The following is a 17,386-nucleotide window of genomic DNA, read 5'->3' on the forward strand; positions in this document are numbered from 1 at the left end:
CTGGAAGTTCTGGCTCAAGGCCTCCCGTGTGGCTGCAGCCCCTGAAGGCTTGACCTGGGCTGGAAAAGCGGCTCACTCCCGTTGCTGCTAGAGGAGGCTTTTGTTCTGTGCTGGATCTTGGAAGGAGGCTTCAGTTTCTTGCCACGTGGCCTTTCCGTAGGCTGCTGGAACACTCTCACAGTACAGCAGCTAACTTCCCTCAGAGTGCGCCACCCAGAGAGGAGGAACGCAGTACTTTTATGACTTGGTCTCCAAAGTCGTACACCATTATTTTTGCTCTATTCTGTTTATTAAATCTGTCCCACACTCAAAGCGTGGGAAGTGGGGTGGGGATTAGGCCTTCGAAAAGAAGAATATCAAATAATTTGTAGACAGATTTTAAAACCACCAGTCATCATTGAGCTTTTGAGAGGATTAAATGAGATAACTGCTTATGAATCTGTTAGTACATTGCTAGTCACTAAGGACTAAGTAAATGCTCATTAGGTGTTAACTGCTACTCAGTTTCATGAAAGTATGGGTAACTTTTCCTTTACTAGGAATATGAGGGTCCCAGTGTAATGCCTCTTCTTTTTTTTTTATTATTTTTTTTTAATTTTAGATTTTATTTATTCATTTTAGAGAGAGAGAGACAGAGAGAGAAGGGAGGGAGGAGCAGAAAGGATCAACTCCCATATGTGCCTTGACCAGGGAAGCCCAGGGTTTTGAACCAGCGACCTCAGTGTTCCAGGTCGATGCTTTTACCCACTGTGCCACCACAGGTCAGGCAATGCCTCTTCTTTTTACTCCCCTACTACCTTAGGTTTCACTTTATATGGATCTGGAATCTGTTAGCAAAGCTTTTCAGATTAAGTACTTAGAAATTTATCTCCCTACGTGTGCTATCCTAGCTGGGATATACTTGAATCTGCGTGTGATCCTTCCCTTTTGAACACCTACATTTTGAAAATTGTTCTGCAGGAGACTTCCAGTTCCATGTGAATGATCACGAGCAATCCCCATCCATGTTAGTCAGTTCACTGAGGTTACTCTTTGCGTCCCACGTGTCTCGTCTTGAAGCTTGTGGCACATGGTGGTCACTTAGTACTTTAAACATTTTTAAAATTAATGTATAATTTATACACAGTAAAACTCACCCTTTTTAGTATATATTCTGTGTTTTGACAACTGCATACCTACATATAGCCACCACCACAATCAAGAGTCCATTTTTCCAAAACGTCCGTGATACGTTGTAGTCCTCTTTCCTCCTCCCCCTCACACCCAGGTAACCACGGAGCTGTGTTCCGTCCCTCTAGCTTTGCTTTTTCCAGAAAGTCTATATAAATGAAATCATACAGTATATAGCTTTTCAGTCTGGCTTTCTTACTGAGCATAATGTATTTGAGATCCGTCCATATTATTGCATCTATAGTTTCTTTTTTATTATTGACTATTTCATTGTGTGGATGTACCACAGTTTGCTTATCCATTCACATTTTGGTTATTTCCAGTTTTTAGTAATTATGAATAATTACAATAAGCATATGTGAACATATGTGAATATAAGTATTTCACTTGGGTCAGTACCTTGGAGGAGGATGTTGTATGGTAAATGTAGGTTTTAATTTATAAAAAACAGCCATGTTATTTTCCTAAGTGATTGAGCCACTTTGCATTCCTACCATCAACTTATGAAAGGGTCAGTTGGTCCACATCCTTATCAGCATTTGGTATTGTCAGTTTAAAAAGTTGTTTTGTTTTTTTTAATAATAGCCGTCCTGAAAGGTATGAGGTGATATCTCATTGTGATTTTATTTGTATTTCTCTGATGATCAGTGGTGTTAAACACCTTTTCATATACCATTTAGGCATTTATATGTCTTTGTGTGTGTGTATGCTTTTAAGTGTATTCAGGTCCTTAGCCCATTTTTTTATTTGGGTTGTTTGATTTTTGTTCATATATTGTTTTCTCAGTTTCATTGAATTATCTATGTTCTTTTGTAGCTCTTTGAGCTTCTTTAAAACAGTTGCTTTGAATTCTTTGTCAAAGAACTTGTAGATTCCCATTTCTCTTGAATCAGTCACTGTAAATTTGCTGTGTGGTGTCATGTTTCCTTGATATTTCATGTGCCTTGTAGTCTTACTTGGTGTCTTCACATTTGAAGAAGTATCCATGTCTTCTAGACTTTATGGACTGGTTTCTTTTTTTGTTTTTGTTTTTTTGTTTTTTTGTTTTTTTACAGAGACAGAGAGTGAGTCAGAGAGAGGGATAGACAGGAACAGATAGACAGGAACAAAGAGAGATGAGAAGCATCAATCATTAGTTTTTCATTGCGCATTGCAACACCTTAGTTGTTCATTGATTGCTTTCTCATATGTGCCTTGACCGCGGGCCTTCAGCAGACCGAGCAACCCCTTGTTGGAGCCAGCGACCTTGGGTCCAAGCTGGTGGACTTTTGCTCAAACCAGATGAGCCCGCGCTCAAGCTGGCGACCTCAGGGTCTCGAACCTGGGTCCTCGGCATCCCAGTCTGTCGCTCTTTCCACTGCGCCACCGCCTGGTCAGGCTGGACTGGTTTCTTTAGGAAAAGATCTTAACTTTTGCATTGGTGTGAGGGCACTGGCTTGATGAAGTGCACTGTTGTGCCAGGTATGGTGCTGGGTGCAGGGTCGTTGGGGATGTCAGTTCTGGGGGCACCAGCTCCAAGGGTGTGCATGTGCGGCAATGCCAGTGCCGGGGGAAGCATGGTGGCGCTGGCTCCGGGGGCAGAGTGGCATGGGCTCTGGGAAGCTCTGGCAGCTGTAGTCACATTGTTGAAAATTTTTATTATTTTAGTCATTAAGATACTTATGATGTGGTATTTTATTGTGGTTTAGTTTGCATTTCCCTGGAGACTATAAATGTTGCACCTCTTTTTAGGAGCTATTTGCCATCTGTATATCTTATTGTCTGTTCAGATCTTTTACCCATTTCTTTTGTTGACAGAGACAGAGAGAGGGACAGACAGGGACAGACAGTCAGGAAGAGAGAGATGAGAAGCATCAATTCTTCATTGCAGCATCTTAGTTCTTTGATTGCTTATTCATTGATTGCTTTTCATTGATTGCTTTTTCATATGTGCTTTGACTGGGGGACTACAGCAGAGCTAGTGACTCCTTGCTTAAGCCAGCGACCTTGCGCTCAAGCCAGCAACCTTGGGCTTCAAGCCAGCAACCTTGGGCTTCAAGCCAGCGACCTTTGGGCTCAAGCCAGCAACCATGGGGTCATGTCTATGATCCCATACTCAAGCCAGTGACCCTGCGCTCAAGCTGGTGAGCCTGCACTGAAGCCTGCGACCTTGGGGTTTTGAACCTGGGTCCTCCGCGTCCCAGTCCGACACTCTTTCCACTGTGCCACTGCCTGGTCAGGCTACCCATTTTTTTATTGTTATGTTTGTTTACTTAGTGTGTTTTGAGAATTCTTTATGTATTCTGGATACATATTTGTCAGATGTTTTGCATGTTTCCTCCCAGTCTGCGGCTTGTCTTTTCAGTCCCTTACCATAAGTGTCTTTTGAAAAGAAATTCTTAATGAAGTCCAGTGTATCATTTTTTTTTCTTTTATGGGTCATGCTTTTGACATCATCACATTTAAGAAATCTTTGCCTAACCCAGGTCACTACATTTTTTTCTGGAATTGAACAGAAAGAGATTTTCATTGCCCTGCTCAGTCCTGAGGTGTTTCACTATGTAGGAACTTCTCTTCGCCACATTTAAGCAGACTGTTGGGCAAATGAGTTTGTAAAATTTATGTTTTTTGAGTTTGCTCACTTTTATTGTTAAAAATGGAGCTGGTCTGTGAGGTTGCTGATTGCCTTCCTGCTTGGGAAGGGCCATTGTTATGCTAATGTGTGCTGGAGGAGGGGTTCTGCACCAAAAAGTTTTAAAAAGATCGGAGAAGAAAGAAGAAGGAGGAAACTATTTTTGCAGAGTAGGAAGCTAAGATGGCCAGGTGCTGCAGGAGAAGCCAGTTTGTGTAGAAAGGAGAAGGGAGAAGGTGTGCAGATGGGGAACTGGGGATGACTAAGGCTGGTGGAGACGTTTGATTCTAGGAAAAACCGGAAGAGTTAGTGGCTTTGGGAGCCCTGAGTGGAAAGGGAAGTGTTTTTTCCCCTATGTTTGTTGTTACTCGCTGGCCGGTTGTGAGGCTAGAATAAAGGAATGGCCCACTATTTTTTGGTTCCACTGTTTCTTTACCATCTGTCCGAATATAATGGGAACCTGCACCTGCATGGTCACAGCAGTGACGGCCATGACTACTGGCCATACACAGACCATTCTCTTGGTACAAGTAGGAACTACCAGGAAAACAAAACAAAACCAGTACAGCAGGTGTTCTGGACATAGGGCCTCAAATAAGCAGCCATGATTAAAACCATAGGCAGAACCATCTAGGGCAGTGGTCCCCAACCCCCGGGGCCGTGGACCGGTACCGGTCTGTGGGCCATTTAGTACTGGTCCACAGAGAAAGAATAAATAACTTACATTATTATTTCTGTTTTATTTATATTTAAGTCTGAACGATGTTTTATTTTTTAAAAATGACCAGATTCCCTCTGTTACATCTGTCTAAAACTCATCCTTGACGCCTGTCTCGGTCACGTAATACATTTATCCGTCCCACCCTAAAGGCCGGTCCGTGAAAATATTTTCTGACATTAAACCGGTCTGTGGCCCAGAAAAGGTTGGGGACCACTGATCTAGGGTGTGGTGGGCCAATGCCCAAATTCATCTTCCTCTGGTTTACATGAAGTCCAGGGAATGTGAATGATCTTTGCTTTGTCAATTTTGGCCACTCCTACTTCCACCCGGGTCATTTTGGTTACACCAAGTCAGGAACTCCTGCCCGATCTTCTCATTCAAACCAGCAGTTTGGGAAAAGCAGTCTGGTGTAGCTGTTAAGGATACAGGCTCTGGAGCTTGATTTTTTAGATTCGAAATCTTCGCTGCTATGTTAGCTGAGTAGTTCTGCCCTAGTAGTTTAATTTCTGTGCTTCAATTTTGTCATCTATAAAATGTGATAGAATAGCACTTCATGGTGAGGATTACATGAGTTAATAGATGTAAAATTCTTAGAATAGCACTATTCACAATGTAAAAGCTCAATATATGTTGGTTATTGTTAATGTTAGCATTTCTGAGTACCTCCTTTGCACTGGGCGTTTATCCACATTATATTATTTTAATTGTTGCAATAACCTTGGAAGTAGATGTATCCACATGCAACAGAAAAATAATCCGAGGCTTAGTGACCCTGGGTAATTTGCTCACAGATGGCCAGGACAAGGTTGGAGTCCAGGTCTGTGCAAGCCTCTCTCCACAGCAGCATGCTTCATCGTTTCCTCGGTGGGGAGGCACTTTATAGTACTTTGAAGCAATAAGGTGTACCTGCTAAATAGGTATTTTACACAAGTGATTGCTGTTCAGTGTCTGCTTTACATTGCTGATATTTATTTATTTCTGACAGAGACAGAGAGAAGGACAGATTCGGACAGACAGGAAGGGAGAGAGATGTGAAGCATCAATTCTTCTTGTGGCTCCTTAGTCTCCTTAGTTGTTCATTGATTGCTTTCTCATATGTTCCTTGACGGGAGGGGGGTGGGGTGGACTACAGCAGACCATGTGACCTCTTGCTCAAGCCAGCGCGACCTTTGGGCTTCATCCAGTAACCTTTGGGCTCAAGCCAGGGACCATGGGGTCATGTCTATGATCCCACGCTCAAGCCAGCAACCCCGCGCTCAAGCTGGGTGAGCCCGCGCTCAAGCTAGTGACCTCAGGGTTTCGAACCTGAGTCCTCTGCGTCCCAGTCTGACGCTCTATCCACTGCACCACCGCCTGGTCAGGCTTGCTGATATTTAAATCCGAGCTGAACATAGAGCCCAAGTACACATGAAGAGCAAGTACAAACTGTTATGATTTAGACTAAAGAATTATTTTCTGGGGTGGGGGTTGAGGTAGGGGAGGGGGGAAATGGGGAATGGAAAGAGACTTTGCATGGGGCATGTCAGGGCATGATGTGGCGTGTGGATGGTGTTATATTGAATGGAACACTTGAAATTATGTCAACACAATAAAATCAAAAAGGAATGATTTTCCAGTGAAATACCTAAATCTCATCTTTTATATTTTGTTTCCCAACAGGTTGTTATAATGGGTTAGTTTATGTTCTGAAAAGTAATAATGGAGAAAAATACTGGATGTTTACTACTGAGGATGCTGTCAAAAGCTCGGCAACCGTGGATCCGACCACAGGATTACTTTACTTCGGCTCTCATGACCAACACGCATATGCTTTGGATATTTATGTAAGAACTTACCTCATCAGTCTCATAGGTAGAAGTGTGTGAAAGTGTTAGATGCTCTGGCCTAGGAGCAGGCGGTAACTATTTTCCAAGTTTAGCATTGTAGTCTGGGAAGAATAAGGAGTGAATAAGTCATATCTTAAGACATTTTTACCTTTCTTACCAAGTTTTCACAAGTAAATTTGCTACTCAGAATTATGAAATACAAAGAATTTAGAATTACTGTCTTGACAATAGAAAAGAGTCACAAAGGAAAATATCAATAAGAATGGATTACATGAAAATAAAAAAAAAATTAGAATGACAAAATTTAAAAGAAATAAGTTGGGGGAAAAATGAAACAAATATGACTGTTAAAACTAATTTATATTTATAAATATGAATGAAAATAAAGAGCAAATACAAATTTATAAAGACATAGATTCAGATAGAAAAATAAGTAAAGGACTCCAAAGAAGAAATGGCTAGGAAATGTATTGAAATGTTTTAATTGTTTAATAATCAAAGGAGTGAAAATTAAAAACTATGAGAAATAAATGGTTCAGATTAGAATAATAGTGAATACTGATGAGAGCAGTGGGAGGTTGTAACTAGGGAAGCCTTTGCGGACAGTTTTGCCATAGGCAACAATTTCATATCCTTTGATTCAGTAAGTTATTCTTCTAGGAATCTATCCTAGCAAAATAATCAGAAACATGGACAGATATGTGCACCATGATGTCTGTGTCAGAGTTGTTTATAATTCCAAGTTAGTTCCAAACAATTTCCAATGATAGGGTAGAGAGATAAATTATTTTATGTTCCTATGGGATATTAAGCATTAAATTAACATTTCAAGTTTTACCAAATAAGTGAGCTAAATTAGATACCAAGTGTATATTCAGAATGATCTCAACTCTATTAAACTCTTTGTGTATGTATGTGTGTATCAAAAAGATCCAAGGGAGAATGCTAAAATGTTAACAGTTGATGGCCTTGGTCTTCTTTATATTAATCTGATTTTTCACAGTAAGCATGTATTACTTTTTTATATATTAAAAATAAAAACTTACATTAAATAGACATAACATATAATAGACAGGCTAAGTGAATCTGTTAACCACCAGCAGAAACCAATTCATTTGCTTTCTTATTTGTAGGAAAAGAAGTGTGTTTGGAAGTTAAAATGTGGAGGAGCTATCTTTTCTTCGCCTTGTTTGAACTTGATTCCACATCACTTGTATTTTGCTACATTGGGAGGACTTTTACTGGCTGTAAATCCTGTAGGCATAAAATAATGTATATTTATTTTATTACCTATTTTTCTTTAGTATTCTTTTATTTTCTTTGAATTCTGAAAATTGGAGGTAGTTTCTGTTAGATATAGTCCAGATATCACTGAACCAGAACTCATTAAGAGTGACTGACATGAAGTCTAGAAAGATGAGAAACATCAGTGTTCTGGGCATATCTTTTACCTATTTTTTAAATTGACAGAATTTTCTCATTGATTTTAGAAATTAGAATATCTAAGAATAGACACTTTGTGCTAGTTCTTTCCTGGTTTTATTGCAAGTTTTATCTTAGTTCTCATAAATAGGACTGATTAATTTTATAGCTGTGCATATGTGTACTAGTTTCATTTATAATGTCAGCATGTCATTATAGCATTTTCTGATGTTTTATAGCTTTGCCTCCAGGAGAGTTATGAGTTTGTTGTATACCGGGTAATTGATTAGAATGATTGAAATGCTATGAATTGCTCTTTGCCCATGACAGGCCACTGGGACTAGAGTGTGGAAACATTCCTGTGGGAAACCACTCTTCTCTTCGCCACAGTGCTGCCTACAATATGTTTGTATTGGCTGTGTAGATGGGAATTTACTTTGCTTTACTCACTTTGGAGAACAGGTAAACTTGTCTAGTTCTATTTTATGTATCTTTCTCAAAGAAATAGAAACTGGTTACAACTGAAGTAAAACTTTAAAAAAATTTTTCCCATTGATTTGAGGGGGGATGGGAAGCGGGGAAGGAGGTGGGGGAGGAAAGTGTGTGTGAGAGAGAAGCATCAACTCACTGTTCCACTTAGTTGTTCCATTTTTTAGCTGTGCACTCACTGTTCGTTTCTTGTATGTGCCCTGACTGGGGATCGAACCTGTGGCCTCCACATGCGGGAAGGAAGCTCTATCTACTGACCCACCTGGCCAGGACCTGAAGTAAAACTTTAAATGTCACTATTCAACTCGTGTTGAAAACTATTTCCATTTAGTCAGCTCATAGGTTTATTAATTGGTGAATGGTGCAATAGATTTAAAATATTCTATCCAAATATTGTTATACTTGTGCCATTCCCGTCCCTCAATTTAAAAAATTTACAGTTTTAAGCCAATTTTATTGTAACTTCTGTTGAGGTTCTGAACATTTATTTTTTTTTTTTTTTTTTTTTTTTTTTAATTTTAATGGTTTTTTTTTTTTAATTTTTTATTTATTCATTTTTAGAGAGGAGAGGGAGAGACAGAGAGGAGAAAGAGAGAGAGAGAGAGAAGGGGGGAGGAGCTGGAAGCATCAACTCCCATATGTGCCTTGACCAGGCAAGCCCAGGGTTTCGAACCGGCGACCTCAGCATTTCCAGGTCGACGCTTTATCCACTGCGCCACCACAGGTCAGGCCGAGGTTCTGAACATTTAAAGAAGCCCCTACTTTTTCTATGGAAACCAAAATCTATTGTGTAACCCAAACTTCACTGCACGGAGGTCCCATTTTCAACTTCATGACTGGCAGGGTGGGTTCCTTCTGGCTTGTCTTGTTGGGAACAGTGTCTCCACTTCCTTAAGTCCCATGACTATCATTTATGGCACAACTGCAACTGTGGTTTTGATTTGGGGGATTACTTTGTGCAGTGCACTCGCTCCAGCACAAGTTGGCCCACTGATGGCTAGAGTTGATTCTATGTGCTCTTCATTCTACAGTCACCCTTCATTGCCTACTGTTTTGCTCTGTACAATAATCACTTTTTGATGAAGGCTTTCATTTTGTTCACATAATGTTTTTATTTACAAAGTAATTTGAATATATTTTCCAAGGAGTAAGAAAAGGCAAATGCTATTACTCCTATTTTGATGAACCATAGAAAGATTAAAGTGACTGGGTCCAAGTCAGAGACACAACTGAGAGTATAAATCATACTTCATGAGTATGCCCATTCTTCATTATGCTGTTGTTACTGTGCATTTGTAAACACTACCTTAGACTTGTGCCTTTTCTTCCTGTGTCTTCAGAATGTTGGCCAGTAAGTTTTTCTCTAGTACTGTAGTAGATATATCTACAAATAGTATATATCCATAGGTCAGACACGTTTCATAGCTTCTTGTTTACAGCTTTAAGTTATTGAACTCTTCCTTTCAGTCTACTTCCTTCCTTCTCCCTACATGGGTAGACTACAGTAAGATACAGTTTTTGATAAGATACATTGAAAACTCAATGCAGTTTTGTTTTCGAACTCAGTGTCTCTGAACACAATACTAATAACTCTTGAATGGGGTTCAAATTAATTTTATTTCATATAACGCATACCAATGACTGATGTAAGGACACCTGGTGTATTTTGTGCTAGATTTTACTACTGGGACATAGGTCTAATCTGAGGGTGCTACTTTTTGGAAAAAGCCATTCTTTCTGTATATAGTTACCATTTAATAGCCTATATCTCTCATTTTCATGAAGAATTTCATAAAGCTTTAATGTACAGAATTGTTAAAATGAGATGAATGAATCCTTTTGCCTTTATTGCCCTTCAGGTTTGGCAGTTCTCTACCAGTGAGCCAATCTTTTCATCCCCATGTACTTCCATATCAGAGCAAGAAATATTTTTTGGTTCCCATGATTGCTTTATCTACTGCTGTAGCATGGAAGGCCACCTTCAATGGAAATTTGAAACTACCTCAAGGGTGTATTCAACACCATTTGCTTTCCATAACCGCAATCGTAGCAATGAAATGTTACTGGCAACAGCATCTACTGATGGGAAACTGTGGATCTTGGAATCTAAGAGTGGACAATTGCAAAGTGTATTTGAACTTCCCGGAGAAGTGTTCTCTTCTCCTGTGGTCTGGGAATCAATGCTTATTATTGGATGTAGAAATAATTATGTTTATTGTCTGGATTTATTGGGTAGCAGTGAAAAGTAATCAAGTATAGTCTTTATTAGAATATATCTATGTTTGAAAATATTTACCATTATAAAGTATGTGGCTAGTCCAATTTTATGATAAAAATTATATTTAAAGAAACTTCTCTGTTACACTTCATTGGAAAACAATCTTATTTTATTTCCTGTAGCAACAACAAATATTTTTAAAAGGAGTTATAAAACAAAACACATCAAAATATTTAGTAGCACTTTCTAAAAATTAGGCTACAGATATTTTGTTTTTAATAGAAGACCTCTGGAAGAAAAAATATACCAGAATATACTTGGTGTTTTAAAACCTTATTCTGTGAGGTAGTCGTTTAAAAATTTAGTTTGTGAGGGAATAAATCATTTATTCATTTACACTGAGATTCATAACAAAATATTTTTAAAGGTAGGACCTATTCATCAAATTAGGTTTCTTATTGAGTAATTTTAATTTTTAAAATTTAGTTTATTGGGGTAACATTAGTTAAAACATGAATTTCAGTTGTACAACTTTATCACATGTCATCTATATACTCTATTGTGTGCTCACCATCTGAAGTCTAGTGTCCTGTCACCAATATATGTATATTTTACCCTCTTCATCCTTGTCCACTCTGATAACCACCATTCTGTTGTCTATATTTCTGAGTTTGTATGTTTTCTTTATTTGTTGCTTTTGGTTTTATATTCCACAAATGCATGAAATCATATGGTTCTTGTCTTTTTCCATCTGACTTATTTCACTTAGCATAATACTCTCAAAATTCATCCATGTTGGGCGAATGGTATTCCATTGTATACATGTATCACTTTTTTTTAAGTATAAAAGAAAGTTTATTTAGAAAGTTACAGAGGCAGACAGGCCCTTGGAGCTAAGAAAAGTACACTCGAAAAGAAAATTTGAGTGGGCATGCTTGGGGGGGAGAGAAAGAGTATACTATATGTACTACATTTTTATCCAATCATCCATTGAAGGACACTTAGGTTGTTTCTAAATCTTGACTATAGACTATATATAGAATCATGTCATCTGTAAATAGTGATGGTTTTACTTCTTCATTTCCAATTTGGATGCCTTTTCTTCTTTCCTAATTGCTCTGACTAGGACTTCCAGTACTTTGTTGAACAGCAATGGCAAGAAGGTCATCCTTGTCTTATTCCTGATCTTAGAAAAGGTGAAGCTTTCCATTTTTCACCTTTGAGTATATTAGTTGTGGGTCTGTCATATATGGCCTTTATTGTGTTGAGATACTTCTATACCCATTTTATTTAAGAGTTTTAACATAAATGGATATTGTATCTTGTCAGATGCTTTTTCTGCCTCTATTGGTGTGATCATATGACTTGTGCTTTTTATTTTGTTCATGTGGTATATCAACATTGATAATATACCACATGATTTGCATATGTTGAACTATCCTTGTATCCCTGGAATGAACGCCACTTGATCACGATGTATTATCTTTTTAATGTATTGCTAGTACAGGGGCTCCTCGGGTTACAACAGCCTCAACATACAACATTCTGAGTTTATGATGCTCACTTCCACAAAAAACTTTAAAAAATTGAGTTTCGGCTTATACTGTTAGCACTGTACTTACAGACTATGTGGGTGAACTAGTTTGGCTGCACACGGCAGAAGAATATGCAGTACAGTGTACAGTACGGTATACTTATGTCCTTTTCCATTTTCTGTGGCTTAGTTATGTTTTTATGTTCTAGATTATGATTTTACAACTGTGTTAGGAGAGGTAAGTGACTTAGGCTAGAATGTATTTTGACTTAACACCAAAATTCAGGTTATATCCCTGTCATAGGAACAGAATAAGGTCGTAACATGAGGACCCCCTGTATTTTGTTTAGGATTTCTGTATCAATGTTCTGCAGCAATATTTTTCTGTTGGTTTAAAATTCTCTATTTTGCTTATTTCCACTATGATCTTTATTATTTCCTTCCTTATACTCTCTCTGGGTTTTTTGTTTGTTTTTGTTCTTTTCTAGTTCCTTTAGGTATAAAGTTAGATTGTTTATTTGGGATATTTCTTGTTTGAGGTACATCTGTATAGCTATGAACTTTCCTCTTAGAACTTCTTTTGCTGCATCCTATACATTTTGGAAATGTGTCTTCATTTTCAATTGTCTCAAAGTGGTTTCTTATTGCCTGTTTCATTTCCTCTTTGATACATTGGTTATTTAGGAGCAAGTTATTTAATCTTCATGTATTTGTGTTGTTTCCAGTTTTCTTCCTGTGGTAGATTTCTAGTTTCATGCCATTGTCATCAGAAAATATGCTTGATATAACTCCAGTCTTCTTGAATTTATTGAAGCTTGTTTTGTGGCCTAATATGTGCTCTTTCCTGGAAAATGTTCCATATGCACTTGAGAAAAATGTGTAATCTGCTGCTAGGTAGATGAAATGTTCTATGTATGTCTGTTTAGTTGATCTGGTCTAATGTGGCATGTAAGGCCATTATTTCCTTATTAATTTTCGGTTTGCATAATTTATCCATTGAGGTCAGTGCAGTGGTGGGATTCAAATAGTTTAATAACCAGTTCTTTGCCCTAATGACTGTCTTAAGTGTTAAAAAAAAGATATACCAAAAGGCAGTTTATTATTCTGTGAATTTAATACTTAAATAAGAACAATAAAAGAGGCACACAAAACTAGATATCATTAAAAATGTTTTAAAATTTTAATAAAAAAATACCTAACAAAAAACAATAAAACTGTTATATGAGATATTTCCATATTGTTGACTGGTGTCCTCACTTATAATTTGCTTTGCTTTTTATCCAAGCATCTTCAGCTGTATGATTTATCCTGAACCATCTTTTCACTGTAGGAATAGAGTCCCATTTCTTAAGGGTAGGCCAATTAGACTAACAGTCATTGTGCTTGATATATTAGAAACAGTTAAATATGACAAGCATACTTCCGTCAAATTTTTTCACCTATGGATGGAATGAACATTACTACAGGTGCTTAGAATACACTGTTGGGTAGATGAATGTTAAAAAAGAGTAAGGAATGTAAATTTGTGACTTCTATGTTGGATGGCTGCCCAGGCACCCACCTTAGCGAGAACCCTGATTTTAAGTGCCATTTTAACAACCAGTTCACCGAACTCAAAAAAATTAGGTATTGGTTCTGCTGAAGTGGTGCGAACCGGCTGAATCCCACCACTGGATCAATGAGGTATTTATTAAAGGCCCCAGCTATTATTGTATTACTATTAATTTTGCCATTATGTCCATTAATATTTGCTTTATATAATATATATGTGGATGCTCCTATGATGGGTATGAAGATATTACTATTGGCATATCCTCTTTTTGGATTGATACCTCAATCATTATGTAATGTCCTTTGTCTTTTTAAAAATTCTTAGTTTAAAACCTATTTTGTCAATAAGAGTATTGCTACCTCAGGTTTTTTTGTTCCTCTTATATATGGAATATCTTTTTCCATCCTTTCACTTTTAATCCAGGTGTGTCTTTTTATCTAAAGTAAATTTCTTTGGGTGGTGAGCACACAATGGAGCATGCAAATAATGTATTACAGAGTCGTACACTTGAAAGCTGTATGATTTTATTTACCATTGTCACCCCAATAAATTAAAAAAAAGAAAATGTGAATCTCTTGCAGGCAGCATATAGATGGATCCTGTTGGTTTTTTTATCCCTTCTGCCATATTTTGTCTTTTGATTGGGACATAAAGTCTATTTACATTTAAAGTAATTATTAATATTGATAGTATGTGCTTAATGCCATTTTATTAATTGTGTTTTGTTTTTGTTTTTTCTTGTTCCTTTCTTCTTGACCTTTTTCCTTTTGATTAGCTGATTTTCTTTAGTGTTTGGTTTGGACTCCTTTCACTTTTAATTTTTTTGTAGGTTTTTGGTTGCCATGAGGTTCATCTATATCAGTGGTAGTCAACTTGGTCCCTACCGTCCACTAGTGGGCATTCCAGCTTTCATGGTGGGCGGTAGCGGAGCAACTAAAGTATAAATAAAAAGATAGATTTAACTATAGTAAGTTGTTTTATAAAGATTTATTCTGCCAAACTTAGCGAAAATCCAAAATAAAGTACTTGGTAGCTAATTATTATAATATGCTTTAACTTGCTGCAACTCTGCTTTATAAATTTTATAAGTAAAATTACTTCTCCACTTTATAAATCACCATTACTGTGGAACTGGTGGGCGGTTAGATAATTTTACTACTAACAGATACAAAAGTGGGCGGTAGGTATAAAAAGGTTGACTACCCCTGATCTATAGCAGTTTAACTAGATAGGCATTTAAGTTCAAACTCATTCTAAAAGCACTACAGTTTTACTTCCCCTTCTAGTTTGTTTCTGATGTCACGTTTTGTATCTCTTTGTTTTGTGCAACCCTTGACTTTGTTTATTTATTTATGACAGAGACAGAGAGAGGGAGAGAGAGGGAGAGAGATGAGAAGCATCAATTCTTCATTGCAGAACCTTAGTTGTTCATTGATTGCTTTCTCATATGTGCCTTGACGGGGGGCTACAGCAGAATGACTCCTTGCTCAAGCCAGCAACCTTTGGGCTCAAGCCAGTGACCATGGGGTCATGTCTATAATCCCACACTCAAGCCAGTGAGCCCGCGCTCAAGCTGCTGAGCCCATGCTCAAGCCGGGTGAGCCCACACTCAAGCTGCTGACCTCAGGATTTTGAACCTGCGTCCTCCGCATCTCAGTCCGATGCTCTATCCACTGCACCACCATCTGGTCAGGCCCCCATGACTATTTAGTTACAGTTAATTTAGCTATTTTTGTCTTTTAACCTTTATATTAACTTTTTTTTTTAAGATTTTTAAAGTTGATTTCAGAGAGAAGTGGGGAAAAGAGTGGGAAGCATTAACTTATAGCTGCCTCTTGAGGTAAGCTCAGGGCCTCGAACCAGCGACCTCAGCATTCCAGGTTGACACTCCGTCCACTGTGTCACCACAGGCCAGGCCTTCAATACTAACTTTTTATGTGTGAGTCATTATGTTTATTATGTATTTGTCTTTACCTGTGATATTTTCTTCTTTCCTGTATTTTCTTATTTCTGGTTATGGCCTTTTCTGCATAAAAAAGACCCTCTAACAGTTTCTTGTAAAGCTGGTTTAGTGGTGGTGAACTATAGTTTTTGCTTGTCTGGGAAATTCTTTATCTCTCCTTCAATTATGAGTAGCGTTGCCAGGTACGGTGTGTAAGGTTGTACGTTCCTTTATTTGAGCACTCCCTTCTGGCCTTTAAAGTTGGTGCTATGAAATCACTTGATAGCCTTATAGGGTTTCCATTGTATTTATATGTGACACGGGGCCTCCTTGCTGCCTTCAAGATATCTCTGTATACTTATCACCGTATGTCTTGGTGTGGGCCTCTTTGGTTCATCTTGTTTGCAACTTTCTGTGCTTTCTGAACCTGGATGTCTGTTTCCTCTCCTAGATTAGGAAAAGTTCAAGCCATTATTTCTTCAAATATACTTTCTACCCTTTTTCTCATCCTTCTGGAATCCCTATAATGTGAAAGTTAAACTGCTTAACATTTTCTCACAGGTCCCTTATACTCTTTATTTTTAAAAAGTCTTTTTCATTTTGCTGTTCTGATTGGATGATTCCCACTATTCTGTATTCCAGGTTGCTCATCTGTTTTTGGGTATTAACTAATCCCATTCTTATGTATTAACTAATCTAATATTGATTCTCTCTAGTGTATTCTTCACTTCAGGTACTGTATTCTTCATCTCATACTGGTTCTTTAACATACTTTCTAATTCTTTGTTGAAGTTCTGAGTTTCTCTATTCTACTCTCAAGTTTGTTCAGTGTTCTTATGGCCATTTGTTTGAATTCCTTATCAGGTAAATTACTTACCTGTTTTACTGGAGATTTTTTCTTGTTCTTTCACTTGGTGCCTATTTTTCTGTCTCCCCATTTTGTTTGACTCTGTTCTTATGAGTTAGATGAAATGGCTATCTTTCCCAGTCTTGCAAGAGTAGCCTCTGTGTAGACTGTTGATGGATGGATGGGTTTGGCAGGCTGACTGTAGTTGGAGTGGGCATTTGTGGTGCCTGGTGTGCCATCTAGCCAGAAGGAGCTGGTTCCAGGTGGGGCTGCCCAGTGTGCCCACAGCACACCCTGTTGCTTTATCTAATGTCCGAGCCTGGTCTGGGTGGGGCTGCTGAGTTTGCACGGTGTAGCGCCCGACTGGTTCCACACTTACCTTGGGCAGGGCAGCCCGATGTGCTCACATAGCACTGCCCCACCAGTTCTGCACCCTCTCCAAGAAGGCAGCCCTGTGTGTGAGTACCGCATGGGTTGCTGGTTCCTCACCCTCCCCGGGCAGAGGAGTCCCACATGTGTGTGCAGTCCGGTGGGTGCACGCATCAGCGCTCTGTCATACCACTGTATCAGTCTCGACGCGGAGGAGCCCCGTGTGTGTGGGCTGTGGCACCCTCCTGACCCTGCTGGACCTAGGTCCGGGCAGGGTGGCTAGCGGCATGCTGAAGCGGCCCTGCAGGTCATCCAGAGAGCCTGGAGAGAAGTCCTGCCCGCCCTCCAAGTGCAGGGGAAATGTAAACGGGTGCTCACCAGTTCCTCCGCTCTCGGAGAGCCCTTATGTTTCCCCAACCTTTTCTATGTGGTCTCTCGTTTGTTGTGAAGCGTCCAGCTGGCTCTCAGGAAGCACTGCTCTTAGACATACATTTGATGTATTCTTGGACCTGTCTCCAAAACAGTATTTATCTTAAGGTGGGTTTTTTTGCACCCAATGCAAGTACCTCACTCACATCACTCACTTCAACCTGGTCCAGCCATGTGGGTCAGCAGGTTCTGGCCCGGGGCCCTACGCTGTGTTTCGCACCTGCTTTCAGCTTCTGTCCACGCTGCTGTTCCGTGA

At 38.9% G+C, this 17,386-nt stretch overlaps 1 protein-coding gene across 10 annotated transcripts in view; it reads left to right on the top strand.

Moving 5' to 3' along the window:
- The window catches only part of AASDH (aminoadipate-semialdehyde dehydrogenase), a 28,896-nt gene extending 18,105 nt beyond the window's left edge, over window positions 1-10,791 (top strand). For 3 of the 10 annotated variants that reach the window (XM_066279328.1, XM_066279329.1, XM_066279332.1), the window contains exons 12-15: window positions 6,162-6,325; window positions 7,462-7,584; window positions 8,081-8,212; window positions 10,099-10,761. In XM_066279328.1, the coding sequence (XP_066135425.1) occupies window positions 6,162-6,325; window positions 7,462-7,584; window positions 8,081-8,212; window positions 10,099-10,488 (809 nt within the window). In that variant the 3' untranslated portion in view covers window positions 10,489-10,761. Of the gene's footprint in view, window positions 1-6,161; window positions 6,326-7,461; window positions 7,585-8,080; window positions 8,213-10,098 lie in introns of all 10 variants that reach the window. The other 7 variants (XM_066279327.1, XM_066279330.1, XM_066279331.1 and 4 more) reach the window with 5 other exon arrangements.
- Window positions 10,792-17,386: the final 6,595 nt, after the last annotated feature.

The sequence above is a fragment of the Saccopteryx bilineata genome, chromosome 5, assembly GCF_036850765.1.
Source record: "Saccopteryx bilineata isolate mSacBil1 chromosome 5, mSacBil1_pri_phased_curated, whole genome shotgun sequence".
NCBI classification, from domain to species: Eukaryota; Metazoa; Chordata; class Mammalia; order Chiroptera; family Emballonuridae; genus Saccopteryx; species Saccopteryx bilineata.